The sequence below is a fragment of the Octopus bimaculoides genome, chromosome 2 (genome assembly GCF_046866305.1).
Source record: "Octopus bimaculoides isolate indiv1 chromosome 2, ASM4686630v1, whole genome shotgun sequence".
NCBI classification, from domain to species: domain Eukaryota; kingdom Metazoa; phylum Mollusca; class Cephalopoda; order Octopoda; family Octopodidae; genus Octopus; species Octopus bimaculoides.
This window is the reverse complement of record NC_142929.1, coordinates 86,834,022-86,848,333: the sequence shown is the minus strand read 5'-3', so window position 1 is coordinate 86,848,333 and position 14,312 is coordinate 86,834,022. Positions and strand designations below refer to the sequence as shown.

Below are 14,312 nucleotides of genomic sequence, written 5' to 3'. Positions count from 1 at the left end.
TATATATACACATACATATATATATATACATATATATATATATACATATACATATATATATATACATATATATATATACATATACATATATATATATACATATACATATATATATATATATATATATATATATATATATATATATATACGTATGTATATATATGTATGTGTGTATATATAATGTGTATGTACATATATCATCGTCTTCCACGACAAGCAAAAATACCGAAGCGATAGTAACACCAACACATTCAACCTTTGATCACACAAACACCCTCCACACAATCCCCAATTCAACAAATTTGAAGCAGATATGCTTCATATGATTAGAAACATCAAATTCTCGAAATATAGATCCCCCTTTCACAAACAACTTTCATATACCATAAAATGAATCATTTCATCACCTAAATTACACGTCTTCTCAGATAAAACTGGAAATATTTATCCTATTAGCATCAAGGAATATAACATATTCATAAGGAAGGAACTCAATAAATCTTACAAGATGGCATCAGCATCCGCCCTTAATGACATCAACACCAACCATTGCACATGGATGACCGTACAGAACCATACTGCCCTATGCCTCCACGCTTCAACCTCAAAGAAAATAAGGACTTTATTACCAAACCATCAATATGCCTGATATGCCCAACCAAATCCAACTTGGGTAGAATAAGAAAAACATTTTGGACAAAATAATACCAATCATCAAGGAGAGATTAAACGTCAACTTATGGTTCTATACAGGTAAAGTTATAACATGGCTCCATCTCTTAAACAACAAAACCTCTTATTCTTTCCTACAATTCAATATAAATAATTACTATTCTTCTATTTCCCCCAAACTTCTCAATCAAGCTCTCCTTCTAGCTAATAATCTAACTCACCTTACCCCACTAGAAATTAACATAATCCTTAATGCCTGCAAAACCATTTTTTCTTTTGAAGACAAACTCTGGTGCCGAGCCAATCACCATATCAATACCAGTAACCATAGCAATTTATTTGACATTACCTTGGGATCATCTGACTCCACTCAGGTCACCAACCTTGTTGGACTATACATACTCCACCAGCTCCAAATACATTTCCCTAACCTCAAGGTTACTGCCTGACTTCTATTTTTCAGAAAGTCATGTAATCACTCTCCAAGTTTTCCAGCTATGCCAAGATCACGCAGTTTGTGGCATATCACACCATGATCCACTTTGTCAAAAGCTTTTGCAAAATCAAGGTATATTATGTCCACATTTGAGTTGTTGAGTAACTGCCTCAACACCCAGTCATAATGTCGTAAGAGCTGGGTCAGGCAGCTCCTACCTGGTCGAAAGCCATGCTGGGTATCACTCAGCAAGTTATTTTCTTCAAGGAGGAATGTGATTAGTTTTCCTCTGACTATCCATTCCATGACTTTGCTGATTTGTTAAGTTAGAGAGGTAGGTCTTAATGTTTTTTATAACCCAGGCTTCTTTGTCCCCTCTTTCCTTCACATAGGACAGTTGCAGGCTTTTTGAAATCTCCAACAGTGTTGTCTTTAGGTGGGACCTTTTGCTACTTTTGGAATGTTGGTTGAAGTGATTTGCAACCTTCGTCCATCATCTCATGAAGATCTTCCCGTCCCTTGGAATCTTGTTCCTTTTGTGTTGGCCTTGTGCTCTGGGACATATTTCTGGCATATGGTTTGCATAACAGACATGAAATATTCTAGTTTCATGCCAATGGCTGGTGTAGAGAGACGTTTCGGCCAGTCTTGTTTGAGGATCTCTTTTTAGATTGATTTCCAGTCTGCTTTGTGGAAGTTCAGATTGGAGAGATTATGGATGCTTCCTTCAGCTGTATGTCTCTGGCCAATACACAGACAGCTCTATTATGTTGTGATCCGAGACTAATGTCGGTGTCACTTTCACATCATGAATGATGTCCTTATTGCTTGTGAAGCAGAGATCCAAAATGTTATTCACTCTAGTTGGTCTGAGTACAACTTGTTCCATGAATAGGGCATTGGTGAGGTTGAACAGGGACTCCATCTGTGCTTGTTTGCAATGAGTCATTGCATATTCGAGTTATCTGTTTTTTGTTTGGTGGTTTGGGGTTTCAGTTTTAGTTATTTCATGTTTTCCTTTTCCTTTTTCTGCCCTTCCTTCTTTATGTTTGTGCTCGTGTTCTTTCCTTTCTTTTCTTGTGGTAGAATTTGCATTCCTCTGGTTGTCGAATAGGGTGAGGACTCCATTCCTTTATACAGAGGGGCTTCTTGTGGCTGCTTCCTTGGCTTCCCCATCCTTATCAGCCTGGTCATTCACAGGGGTGGGGGATCCATTCTTTAGAGGAACCACTGGATCAAAGAGACTCCTGGTTTTTGTTTTGTTTTCTCTATCCTTATTAGCCTTGCCACAGTAGTTTTTTACGATGACATCAAGAGTGTCAATGTGTGGTCTGATAAGGGTATAGGATCAGATGAATTCCTTTTTCTTCCACTCTGTCTGATTGATGGTTCTACAGAAGGCATTGTTCTTCAGTGCAGCAATGATGATGTTGTTTGGCGGATCACTGCTAGCAACAGTCCATGCTCGCAACAGAAGATTCAATTCTTTGTTCTCCCACTTTAGTTCCATCTTCATTTTCTAAGCCCAGTGGGGGAGGAAAGGATAGAGAGGGAGTGAGAGAGGTAGAGAAGAAGACAGAAGGGGGGGCAGCAAAAGAGAAAGGAAGATATGAAGGAAAGAGAGAGGGTGATATGAAGAGAAAGGGGGTCTGGGGTGATAGTGAAACAGAAGGGGGAGAGGAGGGGAAGAGAGAGTCAGAGTGAGGGAGAAGAGGGGAAGAGAAAGAGAGACAGTGAGGAAGAGAGGAGAGAATGGAGAATGTGAGAGAATGGAGAATGTGAGAGAAAGGGAGAAGCAGAGTGAGAAGAGGGGGAAATGAGAAGTATATAAGGAAGAGGGTGAGGTGACAGGGGAGAGGTAGATATAGAGAGAGACAAAGGAGGGGAAAGAGAAGTGAGAAAAGGAGGAAGATATGAAAGAGAGGGAGAGATGAGTAAAAGAGGAAGATATGGAAGCGAGAGGGAGAAAGGTAGGGAGAGATAAAGGGAAGGAGAGAGAAGCAGAAAAGGGAGGAAGATATGTAAGAGGAGGAGAGAAGAGAGAGGAAGATGTAGGCATGAAAGAGAGAGGAGGAGCAGGTAACGAAGATATGAAGGAAAGAGAAAAACAAAAGGTATAAATCTAGATGGGCACTGTAAAAAAAGATGGAGTGAAAAAAACGATAGTGAAAAGAAAGGAGTTTCGTATGGAATTTGCTACCATAAATTTTTCAAATAGAATGTAAAACGAAGAGGTCGCTGTAAAAAAAAGTTGAATGAAAAACTATAGTGATAGAGAGAAAAAGTTTCATAACGAATTCACTACCATAAATTCTCAGAATGTAAACAAGCAATGTCTTAACTCAAATTTTCATCCAGTATTACCAAAGATAAAAGAAAATAAACAAAATGAGTAGGATACTTATTCCCAAGAGGTAAAATTCCAATCCATGTATCACCATGTGCTTTTTTCGAGGATAACTCTGGCTTGTGTCACTGACTTTAATGTAGTATATTAAACTTTTAGTGTAATATATTACATTTTTTTACCGATATATTATAGTAGACCATTATGAAATAACAAGTACTACATTTTTTTGTCAGTTTTAGTAGGTTCTTCATTGATTTAGGAATTCCCTCTTGGTTGTTTCAGGAGCACGAAAAGCACATCTTTCCACAACGAAACCAGAACCAGTATATATACATATATATGTGTGTGTATATATATCTATATATGTGCGTGTGTGTGCGTTTGTGTGTCTGGCCAGATTGGAGCAATCTCGAGTATAACCAGCCGAAATTGCAAAGATAATCTGGAACTCGACTGAGGATAGAAAACTCCGAATGACCCATCCTTGTTTTCTTTGTATCGTCTGTCTGGATGTTTTGCATTCTTGTATTTTTATATATGTGTGTGTGTGTGTGTGTTGTCATATAAACAATAATAATAAATAGTAATAATATGTTTTGAATAGCACAACAATGCTATTCAAAACAGCATTGTTGTGCCATTCAAAACACATTATTACTATTTGCTATTACTGTTTACAAACAATACACAATGCTTCAAGTGAATTGCAATACTCCCCTATATATGTGTGTGTGAATGTATGTGTGTGTGTGTGTGTGTGTGTGTGTGTGTGTGTGTGTGTGTGTGTGTGTGTGTGTGTGTGTAAAATATCATTCTGCTTGTTCTTGTCTGTCTTTTCCGTGTATTACATTTACATCATCAAGGGAAGTTATAACTTGAATGGACAAAATGCTTATATAGAAAGAGAGAGGATGAGGAGAAAAGAAAGAGCAACAAAGGAAAAGAAAACGAAGAGAGAAAATTTGAATCAGTGAAAAAATATGAGAGTGGGCGAGAGAAGGTCTATATAGGGAGAGTGAAGGGGAGGTAGAAGGTCTATATTATTCCGCATTTGTTTATAAAAAATGGAGGTGTGATCAAAATGTTCAAACATAGTGAAACAATGTCATGAAGATCTACATATTTACGCTTTAAAAGACATATCAATAAATTAAATTAAAGTGAAATAAACTTAGCAAATAGCTATGGAAGTTACACTTTTATCTTTTACATGTTCCAGACATGGTCATGCTGGGGCAATGCTGTTATTCATTTAATTTTGTGATTAGGTTTAAATGTTTATCGGTATTATGAAAGTAAACAGATACACACATTGGCAGAAGGGAAAATAGATATGATAATTACTAAGACAGAGGTGGGCAGGCAGGCAGAAAGGCAGGTAGGTAGGTAGGTAGGTAGGCCTACCAATATATCAAAAGTTATGCAAATAGTGATATATTAATGGATAAACAAATAGATAGATTGCAGAACTGAAGTGAAATGAAAAGAAATGAAAATATTCTATACTGGCAAATAACTAGGACTGAATCTTGTTGGGAGTTGGACGGTAAATAGTGAACTTTGTTTCTATATTTTCAGTTTTTAAAATTTCCTCACTTAAAGCTTAATTCATTATAAAGTGTTGAACAATGATTGATGATATTAGCTAAAAAGCGAAAGAATGAAAAGGATTATTCTTAAAAAAATCAACATGTACTACATGTAGGATCCACTTCAATAACAGGTGCCGTAAGAAGGAATGTGCTTCCTAATACTTTGCACGAAATGACCCCAACTTTCATTTCATTTCAGAAAGAGTTCAGTTCCTTGTAAGGCTGTCCTACTCTGACAATAAATAATGCATTGGAACTGACATTTAACAAAATTGTAAAAAAATAAACATTTAATATATATGAATAAGTTTCATCTTTTTAATTCATCTTTTATTTCCTTAAACTATAAAGCACATATCTGTCAAGTGTATTACAAAGAGGTAAATAAGCAACACCGAAAGAATTTTTTGAAACTCCTTGCTTGTATTTAATATACTAACATAATGTTTTCAAATGCGCTGACTTACATTGTGGAATTTCTATGGGTCCTGCCAGTATATATAAATGTTTATATTTATAAATAATGTTTTTTAACTTTTACTTCTTTCAGTCATTGGATTGTGGATATTCCAGGGCACTGCCTTTTAGGGTTTAGTCGAGAAAATCAACCCTAGTACCTATTTTCAAGTCTGTACATATTCTATCAGCCACTTTTGCTGAATTACTAAACCAAGGGGCTATAAACAAACCAACACTAGTTGTGGGGGAGAGGACAAGCACTAAAGAAACACAAAGACACACACATATAGGCATGTGCATGACTTTGTAGAAAGCACATGGCTTGGGTTCAGTCTGACTATGTGGCATCGTGGGCAAGTGTCTTGTACTATAGCCCTGGACTGACTAATGCCTAGAATTCCCTTTCTATCATTTCCTGTGAACTATTGACTTTTAAATATTCCATTTAAATATGAATAGTATGAATCTCATCAGATTCCTTCCCCAAGTGTAGGAGGGATAGAAAAATATACCATGAAATCATCATATGACAGAAAACAGGAAGACTGCTTTACCTGCAATACTGAATAAACGATTCTAATTTTAAAATTTCAGCTATAACACATATCTATCACTTATACCCAAGTAATCAATGCTGATATATTTGCATTATATTTCCTGCTTTCCCTGATAATTTTATTAGCTTCTTGTACATTTTATTAATTACATTTTCTTTTCATAGACTAATTGATATCTGCCTTCTCACACACTATAAAATATGGGCCTGCAGATGGGAAATATATCATCTGCTGGAATCCCTAGGCAATTCGTATAGAATTTTGAAATGACTTTTAAGTTAAAGTATAATTGTATAGAAGAATTACAGGGCAAGATTTATGAAGCTGAAATGTAGAATTCAATGTAGAATTGAAACTCAAGAGGAAAAGCTTTATTTCAAGAATAACATCTATAATTAATTTTTTTCAAAGAGATACAGAAAAATTTTGAAGAGCAACCTTTGTAATTAACTAACAGTAATTTTAACTCAATAGAGATGAAAGGCTATATTGACTAAAGTAGAATACAATTAAAAATATAAACATTTAAAATTGCATTTACTTTATTTGAAATATCTCCCACAACATTTATTCTTAGAACAACATAGCTTTTAATACCTTCTAAACTATGGATGCATGAACCACTTCCATTTTTCTCTATATGATACCTTCAGTATTTCTTTCAAACTGAAGGTTCTCCACATTTCAATTTATTGAGACAAAGGACAGAACTCTATTTGGGGTAGATAATAAGAGTTTCTATTTCCATTTAATCAAGTGTCTGCAGTGTGAAGGTCAACTAACTGTAAATAAATTATTCTGATAGTAACAAATATATATATATTCATAAGAACCATAACTCCATGCTATAATAGAAAGAGGCTTGTAAAACAATTCTCTGATTCACAAACAGATCCTATCATTGTTACATCTCCTTCTTATCAATGGGTGTCTTCCGATACTCTTATATAATTTATTGCCATCTATTTACAGAGCCAGATCTACTTAAAACTTACTGATACATGTCACTCATCAGTGGCTTTTAATTCCAGGAAACTTCAGCAAAAGCAATGTGGAAGTACCAGGTATCAGGAAAGACCTGAGCTGTATTTAGCACAACAAAATTCTTGGTAAGTTGTCTACCTGTAGTGTACATTCATTGTATTTCTCAAATTGGAAGCTTGCTATTAGACTGAACTAATACAATGACAGTTTCTCTCCAACCCACACAATACTGATGTACTCAAAGGTTTGGTAATGTTTCTATATTCTTCTATTTAAACATTAACAACCTGCTTGCTGCACCTTTTAACAATGCATATTTCTATAGAAATGAAACCACTCCATAAACAGGTGTTATCAACATACAATCTAAACTCTTCCTGCTACATACAGATATGAACTTTCTCTGTGAGCATTGACCTAGATATGACCAGCCAGTCTCTTTCAATTGCACGACACAATTAAGGAAACAGTCTTGAGCTTCAGTACCTCTATGTATAGACAGACAACTAAAATTTTCAAAATCATTAAAAATGCTAGGCTTCAAAATCTTTGATAAAGTTTTGGTCCCAAAACTATATTCCTCTTTAGAAGTAGGAAATACATCAATCTCCAACAAGTTGCTGGCCTATAAATCTCAAGTAAGATCCACTCTAGAGTACTCCTCACATCTAAGATAAGGCTACTGAATTGATTGGTAAAAATTCCTTTGCAAAAACACTACAATCATTAGCTCACTGATGTGTTTGCCTCTCTTTGTCTTTAGATGTACAACTATCTGACAACATTTTTCCTGTAAAAATTAAGTTACAAAAGTTTAACCTGAACATTAACTGCATCAATCTTGTTAGTCTGAAAAGACCTTGAAGGTCATAGGTAATATCTTTCCTTACTCTGATGGGATTATTTAAAAATCTAACCCAACCCTTTTCATTATTTAGTCGTTTAATCATGTGGTGAAAGGTGAGCAAGCAAGGGGCAGTAAGTTTGGGTACACCAGAGCTTTTCTCATTTGCTGACATACAGATGTTCTAAATAGGGGTTCTCTGAAGATACCATCTTTAACAACTGAGTGGTAGACTTAATCTGTTGTTCGGTCTAGCACTGCCCAATGACCTTGTGCACGTTTAGTAGAGTCATCTCTGTTGCAAGCATTCAGACAAGAGATCTGGCCTAGTGAAAACTTCTTCCCTTCCACTCCTCAATCTGAGAGACCGTAGAAAGGTTTGAGGGTGTTGCCGTTCTTCCCAAGCAAGCAAGCGAGAGAGAGAGAGAGAGAGAGAGAGAGAGAGAGAGAGAGAGAGAAGAGAGAGAAAGAGAGAGAGATAGAGAGAGAGAGAGAGACAGACAGAGACAGATAGAGACAGACAGACAGAGAGAGAGACAGAGATAGAGAGAGAGAGAGAGAGAGAGAGAGAGACAGACAGAGAGAGACAGAGATAGAGAGAGAGAGAGAGAGAGACTATAACATAAATTATTCCACTCATTCTTGGCAGAAATGTTTGCATACGATGCACAGATAAATATTAGAATGAAAACATCTCTGGTAGGGCAATATCACACAACATTGACATTTCAGCATTCAAAGTGTTTTAATTTGCAGAAGAATTTAAGCTATGATAAAAGAACTCTAGATATAACTTTTTAAGTGTTAGACAATATAAAGAGCAACAAATAAAGAGATTGTATTCACTTTGCAGTAAAAGAAACCCTTATTATTGGTTGGTAGAGTTTCCTAGTACAATGAACAAGAGGTGCGCAATCATAAAACTTCCTTTATAATTTTCAGTATAAAAACTTGTCATTATCAGGGGCTATACCCCAACCACAGCAACTTCAGATACAGTGAAGGCCAGATTCTAACAGAAACTTCATTATTGCTAGATCAACTGAATGAAAGAGCGGGCATTGACAACACCTCTTGTGATATGTTTGAAAGTCAGTATTCTTATTGTTGGTTCAGAAACTAGAATGCAACAAAATGTTGACAAGTTTTCTACTATCTGTAAAAACTTGTTTTACCATTAGTACAAAGAAAACTAAATTAATGCATTAGCTGGCCCTGGAGAAATCTTTTATTGAACCCCAACATGACAATCAACTATCAGAGACAATATTGTGAACAAGTTTACCTATCTTGGCAGTACACAGGTAAAAAGTGCTACCATAGATAAAGAGATTAGCATGAAATTCACAAGTGTTAATGTGACTTTTGGTAGACTAATCAACAACACTGCAATATGACAAACACCAACCTGTTGACAGAGTCCTTCCTGCTCTATGCTGGAAAAACATGAACCCAATAGCAACACATTTCTAAACAAGTTAGACATTTCCATCACAACCTGCATTATAAAACTAGCAGGAGAAGATTCCAGGCTCTGAGATAGTTCCCAAACAAGTCTGCTCAGAAGGAACACCATATTGGTGCAAAACTATCTATGATGCGCAGAGTAGCAGCTGCTGAAAACTGTTGTGAGGAGGTCAGAAAAGCAAATTAAAGACACACTTAAAGGACCCTTGTAACTATTTCTCATAAAACCTGACATTTCAGACTAGATTAAATAACTGTGTGAAAAAACTTAAAATTATATAAGGCCAACAAGATCGCTGCAACTAAGCAACAGAGGCAAGCTAGACAACTGGTGTGAACTGAGCTCACCCCACTAAATTTTTTGCTCATTAATGACCTAAGTGGTCATCATCAAGTCAACAGACTAACAACTAGCCTGTGTGTATCAGGCCTTTCGTACATTTAAAATCAGAGTGTGAAAATAGTAGTAACACATGTACATTCATGCAAGTATATACCTACATGTCCAAGTGGGTGCTTAAAATTACTTTATGACAATAACTATTATTAATTCTTAAATAACTGATTGTAAATTTATTTTTGATAGTTCTTATTTCTAAAACTTCTTAATCATTTGATGTTATCAAAGGCAATGTGATACAAATTATACCAAGCGAAAGCAAACTGTTAGAAGATCAACACTAACAAAGCAAATATACTTAAATCTTAGTGGCCTACCTATAAATAGTGCCATAGGAAATTTGGTCCTTCATTGTAAGGCATGAAGGTGCACAATGCAAGATGATATTTCAGTACTAGGTTCAATTTTTACTATCTGGTCATATGATCAAAAAGACATATCAAAACCGGTTTTCTAAACATTACTCTAGATTTCTAATCACCCTTTAACCAAGACTTGCAACAGCAAGCCATTGAGAAGTTGGAGCACTGCTAAAGATTTCTGTTTTTATATATTGTTTTAATCTACTCTTTATAAACAAATTTGGTAGACTACAGCCAATGATTATTTCTAGAAAAGAAGAAATGAGAAATTAAAATTCACCAAAAACTTCAACTTCTTGCTTAGACATACAGCCTCCTCTCTACTTCTGCAACTACTACAGCAAACTCTGGTCATCAGAGATGGCTAACTCCATGTCAACTCTACAAAGACCTACTCATATCATTCACCTCTCATCACCCATTTGTATTCAGTCTTAGATCCCACACTAAAGCATTTCTACTCAGTTCTTCCTTCAAAGAACAATACCCTTTTTGAATTCTCTTCCTGCTTATGTTTTCCCAGCAGTCAACAAGTTGCAGTTGTTTCAAAAGTACCATACTAATATCTCTGGTCAAATACATAGTTTCTACCTCCAGAGCAAGTCACAAAAAAGGGGCAGTAACTAAAATGGATAAAGTAATGATGGTCATTATGTCATATGACCACACAAATTTAGACTTCTTCCTGCATAATGTTTTCATTTGCTTATATTAATAATATATAGGAATCCAAATAAAAATCAGCTTACTAGAAATTTACCTCTACTCAATATCGGCTATCATTTTAAAAGAGAAATCAATGTGAAAAAAATACATATGACTTGAGATTTTAGCTACCAAGATGTATTTTAAACAAATTATTGTTAAATGGAATATAAATGAGTTACTTTGTTTTAAATCAAGATAGTCCAACATAACATATTGATGACAAATGACTGAGAGAGAGAAAGATTGAGAGAGAGAGAGAAAGAGAGAAAGAGATAGAGAGAGAGAGAGAGAGAGAGTATGCGTGTTTTTGCTGGTTACAGAAAAAAATTTTTATGTTAAAAAAAAAAAATCACAAACAAATTTCAGTCAGTCTTCTCTTTTCAGTGGCAAAATTTATGGGTGGTGAAAAAGAAGCCTGATAGTTTAAGAGGTATTTTTATGGAATTATAAAGCATGCACAATTCTAAGAAGAAAAAAAGAAAGGGGAGAGAGTAACAAAAGTAATGACAATATGTAATAACATACCTATTACTTGAAAGGTTACAGAGAAACCCAACACTCTTTGATCTGGAGGAAGAATGGTGACATTTTGGAGACATATAAATCACATATAAATGACATAAATGTTTGAAAAAAACTTTGAGCACCACATGTAGGAATTTAGGTATATTATGTAATTTGGTGTCATTAAAAAAAAACAGAGAAAATATATTGTGTTACATTACATACTTTGTTTAATTTTAGGTGAGATAGCCCTTTTTCTAATAGAAAGAAAATTGTGACTCACAATTCTCTAGAATAACCTGCTGTTAGCAACACATTTCTTCAAACTCAAATTATTTTCTTTCTTCTATCATTCCCAAAATATTATAGGATCATTAAACAACCTATATTTTCATTAATAACATCAACTTACGTACTTTACCTAACTTCCTACCTGTGCTGCCCAAAAGCTTTTTGAAAATTTACATCATTTACACACATTGCAATGCTTCAAGCAAATACAAATTTAAAAATCATATAGTAAATACATAACATTACTAGTATCAATGATTATCGGAAACATGTTGCTTTAGGGACATTAAAATAACACTATTAACAGAAACACTGAATACTCATCTGTAACTTTTAGTAAACTTTAATTGTAAATATGGGAAAATTTTTGTATTCTTTTCAAGATTTAAATGTAAAAACATTATCTTATTTATGAATTAATGACCATTAATTTTAAATAACTTTTGGTAAAACTACAAATTTTACCTTTCAAAATTAATTCTTATTTCATATATACATCTCTCTCTCACAAACACATGCATGTACACATGCACGCACACAGACACACACATTTTAGCAATGCATAAAAATTTATTAAGATATTTAGAATATCATTTTGTAAAAGAGAGCATGAAATTTGAAGGATATTTTGGAATAGCATGAAATCAGAGAGCTCTGCTCAATATGTAAGATAGGTAGGAATTATACTTTTTATAAATGGGAAAACAAAATGTAGAGTGGAATCTCTAGTAAACTGATGAGTAACTAGAATTTCAGATGTTACTGATTCATAGGAATAGTTTGCAGTAGGAGCAGTCATGAAACAGGCTCATTACCTTCTCAGATAAATTATTATTTGTAATTAACAATTTGACACTAGAATTTGCAAGAATTATTATGAATGGTAATGAGATATGGGTATTAAATGTGGAAGGTTGAAAGAAGTTTGAAAGAACTGAGGTGAGGATGATATTCATAATGTTAACTTGTAGAAAAGACAAAACAGGGAATGGTTCACATGCAAGGCATCCACTGAAATACATAGGAGAGATGATTGCGGAGTGAAAAAGTATAAATGTAGCTTGTAAGAAATAGTAAGGTCAGATCTCAGAATACCATGTCTAGAAAAAGAGATGATAAATGAATAAAACAATTAGAAATACATAGTAAGAAAGGTGTGCACAATCCAACCAGTACGGAAAAAACAAATGTTGAAAGCAAAGTTTGTACATTTCACTTGCTTTCCTTCATCTTAAATTATATACAAAAATACTAAAATAATGAAAAGAAAAATAATTGTTTGCTTCAGTGAAGTAATAAGCTACAAAAATTTGAACAAAGCAAGCTACATATTTTTAAATCTATGTTATCACACTTCAGTGATTTTTTTTTTAATTTATAATTAATATAGAAGAGTTATAATTTAGTTATATACTTTCATTGTAATGTCAAATACATTGGTTTTAAACAAGTGTCAGAGACAAACTATTGCAATAAATAATTCAATTTCCAACCAAACAATAAATAGTTGTCTTTTGTCCTACTACTTTAAAAATTCCAGACACTATATGAGTCAATACAAAACTAACATATAAGTAAAGTTGGATCATAAAATCAAATCAAATATGGAGATGATTGTTGAGATAAGTCATAGAAAGAGTGAAACTAAAGAAACTGTTGGCTTCTTAGGAGATAAGGGCAAATTGATGATAGGTGAAAGCAGACATTTTCATATAAGATCAGAAAAATATTTTCACTTCATCATCATCATCGTCGTTTAACGTCCACTTTCCATGCTAGCATGGGTTGGACGATTTGACTGAGGACTGGTGAAACCAGATGGCTACACCAGGCTCCAATCTGATTTGGCAGAGTTTCTACAGCTGGATGCCCTTCCTAACGCCAACCACTCAGAGAGTGTAGTGGGTTCTTTTTCACATGCCACCGGCATGAAGGCCAGTCAGGCGGTACCGGCAACGGCCACTTTTAAGGTAAACTATAAAATAAACTGATTTACAATTAAATATCACTAAAAGTTTAAATCATTTCTATAAAAATAACACTTCCTTTGGTCATATGAATAATAAATCCTAAATATTACTGCTATTTAGTGATATTGGAGGGGTGACACACTGACTGAATTTAGAAACAGCAGGTGCAACAAGCCAAAGACTGAAAAGCATTTATTTTATTATAATACATTTTGGTTAATTCTACTGCTCGTCTTTGTGTATATTTATTATAATTTTTTGTTTATTAATACCAATAGCAATAAAGAACAATGCAACATACACTGTAAAGGTGCATGCAGTGGTACAGTAAAAACTAACATAAAACTGTTGAAACATGATGATAATGATGAGTTATTAAACAAACTAATACATGCCTTATTGCCATATATATATATATATTGAATATAGGTGTATAAAGGTTGAATGTAGATTCATCCTTTAATTGGAGGTTTCCAAAAAAGATTTCTGATGTTGATTCTTCATACTTTGCTGGAAGTTTACAGGCATAAATTTGCGAAGATATGAAAGTAGTACTTGTATATAATGTATGATGAATGTATGGAATGAAGTTCCATAAATCCCATCAATCTTGTTAAAAATGGAGGAAACAAGTTGTTAAAATTTATAACAAGTTTAATTCTTGCAGATGATCATTTCGTACAGAGATATAATAATAATAATACAAATTCATGATT

The 14,312-nt window shown here is 34.2% G+C and overlaps 1 protein-coding gene across 9 annotated transcripts in view; it reads right to left on the bottom strand.

Moving 5' to 3' along the window:
• LOC106882224 (mitogen-activated protein kinase kinase kinase 5) overlaps positions 1-14,312 on the bottom strand; it is a 294,987-nt gene that overhangs the window by 121,830 nt on the left and 158,845 nt on the right. For 5 of the 9 annotated variants that reach the window (XM_089347114.1, XM_089347115.1, XM_089347116.1 and 2 more), the window contains one exon: positions 11,357-11,398. The exons of the other annotated variants lie outside the window; for them this stretch is intronic. In XM_089347114.1, coding sequence (XP_089203240.1) covers positions 11,357-11,398 — 42 coding nt within the window. The remainder of the gene's footprint in view (positions 1-11,356; positions 11,399-14,312) is intronic. 9 annotated transcript variants of the gene reach the window in all.